The sequence below is a fragment of the Pinus tabuliformis genome, chromosome 1_2, assembly GCF_031772625.1.
Source record: "Pinus tabuliformis cultivar Carrire ecotype Pingquan chromosome 1_2, CPIR1, whole genome shotgun sequence".
Lineage (NCBI taxonomy): Eukaryota > Viridiplantae > Streptophyta > Pinopsida > Pinales > Pinaceae > Pinus > Pinus tabuliformis.
Genome location: NC_142298.1, coordinates 376,995,848 through 376,998,289, shown reverse-complemented (window position 1 = coordinate 376,998,289; position 2,442 = coordinate 376,995,848). Strand labels below are relative to the sequence as shown.

Here is a 2,442-nt window from a genome sequence, read left to right as displayed (position 1 = left end):
TCTTGCTGCCTGAGACCTCCTTGTAGATGTCCAGCTCCTTCTTAAAAGATCTTGCAGAATTTATGCTCGCTCCTCCAAGCAGAAGAGTATCATCGGTGAATTGGGCATGGTTAATGTCTTTAACATTGGGAACCATTCTGAGTCCTGGCAGAGATTGGATTTGTTGACAGCAGTCAAGTTGGAAGATGAGCACCGAGGCTTGAATAGCATAGAGGAGCGGGGAGAGCGGGCAACCTTGTCTTAGTCCCCTTGAGGCATTGAAGAACTTTGTTGATCGGCCATTAACCAGCGGCGCAATCCAAGGGGAGGCAATGCAGGCTTTCACCCAATTAATGAAGATTATGGAGAAGCCCAGTTTCTTCATAACAGCATAGAGGAAATCATGTTTCACCCTGTCAAAGGCGTTTGCCAGATCGAGCTTTATCACCATTCCTTTCTCTTTTCGTTGGCAACTTGAATGAACTGCTTCTTGCACCAGCACAATATTGTCCAGAATCTTTCGCCCTTTGATGAAGCCACCTTGATTTTCCGGAATGATGTCCGGAAAAACATTCTTGAGACGATTGGCGATTGTTTTGGTGATCAGCTTATAACTTGTATTACACAGTGAAATGGGCCGGAATCTACCAAATTCAGAAGCTCCTTTCTCCTTCGGTATCAGGGCAAGGAAGGCCGAGTTGGTGCTGCCTCCAATCTTGGAACATGATTGCGACTTCTTGACCATTCTCAAAAGATCTTTATTAATTATAGGCCAGCAGGTCTGAAAAAATCTGGCATTGAACCCATCAGGCCTAGGAGCTTTATCCGGCTCCATGCAGTCCAAGGCCTTCTTGAGCTCATCCATGCTGATCGGAGCAGTAAGCATAGAGTTAACAGAGTCTTGAACACAATGAGGAATTAGATCGAAGGGGTAGGCTTGGGATACTAAAGGAGGATTATCAGGAGTTGTATAAAGCTCTTTGAAGAAGGTGAAGGCAACTCTTTTGATGCCTTCAGGATCTTTGACCATGGCATCGTGGGACTGAATTTATGAAATAGATTTGAATTGCTTGCGAGCTTCGGCTTGCTTATGGAAAAAACTGGTATTCTTGTCACCGGCTTGTAACCATAAGTTTCTGGATTTTTGTCTCCAGTATTCCTCTTCATCCCTGCTGGCTCTATGGAGAGTTTTTTGCAACTCAACTTCTCTTTGAATCAGACTTTGAGAAACAACAGAGTTCTCCATTGCAGATTGGTGGGCAGCAAGGTTTTCTAAGGATTCTTTTCTCTTGGCAGCGGGTGTTTTCAGAGTTTTGGCCCACTCCTTGAGTCTTCTTTTAAGGCCCCTCAATTTTTCTTCCCATACGTAGAATGGGGATCCCAAGATCTGCCGATTCCAAGCTTCTGAAACCACTTCATGAAACCCATCTTGCTGGATCCACATAGGACTGAATCTAAAAGGTATTGGGCCAAGGTTTCCATCCAGGGAGAGCTCGAGGCTAATAGGTTTATGATCAGAGGTGCAGTTTGGGAGGATTTTAGAAGAGGCTGAAAGACCACAAGTAAGGAAAGAGGATTGGACAAGGAATCTGTCCAGGCGAGCAGCTATGTGGTTAGGCCCTAATCTTTTGTTAGTCCAGGTATATTTCCCTGCAGTGGGCTTGATATCCTCAAGATCCCAGTCTAGCATAATGTCTTCCACCCATTCTCTAGCTGGGTCCCTTACTGGGGAACCCCCCTTTTTCTCATCAATGGCTAAAGTGACATTCAGATCACCTGCAATAATGATATTTTCTAGATTGTGCAATAATAGAAAGGACTGAATCGAGTTCCAGCAAAGTTTTTTCTCCGTTGGAAGGACCGGAGCATAAATATTGAACATACTTACTTGTTGACCAGAGTCTTTGTGAAGGAGCTGGGTGAAGATCCAATGAGAGCAGTTTTCTTCTTGAATCAATTCATATTTGGAGCTGTCCCAGAAGGAGGCAAGCCCGCCAGAGGCGCCCTTAGCACTGACAGCACTTCCGGGACCTTTGCGCCAGAATGTCTTACTAGTTTGGAGGAGCAGATTATCCTCCATCTTTGTCTCCTGGATGAGTAGGATTTCAGGCGAATGGATCCTGACAATATCTTTCAGGGCTTCTTCTTTCAGTTTGCTGCCTAACCCTCTGCAGTTCCAGGAGACGTACTTCATTATTTACTGATTTGGGAGGTGGTGGCTCCTTTTGGAGCTCTGCTCTGCTTTCGTCTGGATCTGGTGTTCATCATTCCTTTGAGGGTTTTCTGGGATCCTTGCAGGACGTCCAGATAAGTTTTCTCCTCTCTCTGTTTCTTCTTAGATTTCCGACCCCTAGCCGACTTGATAGGGGTGATTTGAGAGCCATCTGATTCGGTGTCTCTCTCTTCTGACTCTTCACCCGAGTCAGAGGCTAGGCTAATATGCTCCTCAGTACCTTCGTTTCC

The 2,442-nt window shown here is 45.5% G+C and overlaps 1 protein-coding gene across 1 annotated transcript; it reads right to left on the bottom strand.

Annotated features, from left to right (window-relative positions):
- Nucleotides 1–1,027: 1,027 nt before the first annotated feature.
- Nucleotides 1,028–2,173, bottom strand: LOC149205941 (uncharacterized). Its single transcript, XM_089397544.1, has one exon. The coding sequence runs from the start codon at nucleotides 2,171–2,173 to the stop codon at nucleotides 1,028–1,030; it is 1,146 nt and encodes a 381-aa protein (XP_089253670.1).
- Between the last annotated feature and the right edge of the window lie 269 nt (nucleotides 2,174–2,442).

Excerpts from the sequence above, each read along its gene's own strand:
- LOC149205941 (XM_089397544.1), bottom strand. The coding sequence starts at position 2,173 with ATGAAGTACGTCTCCTGGAACTGCAGAGGGTTAGGCAGCAAACTGAAA.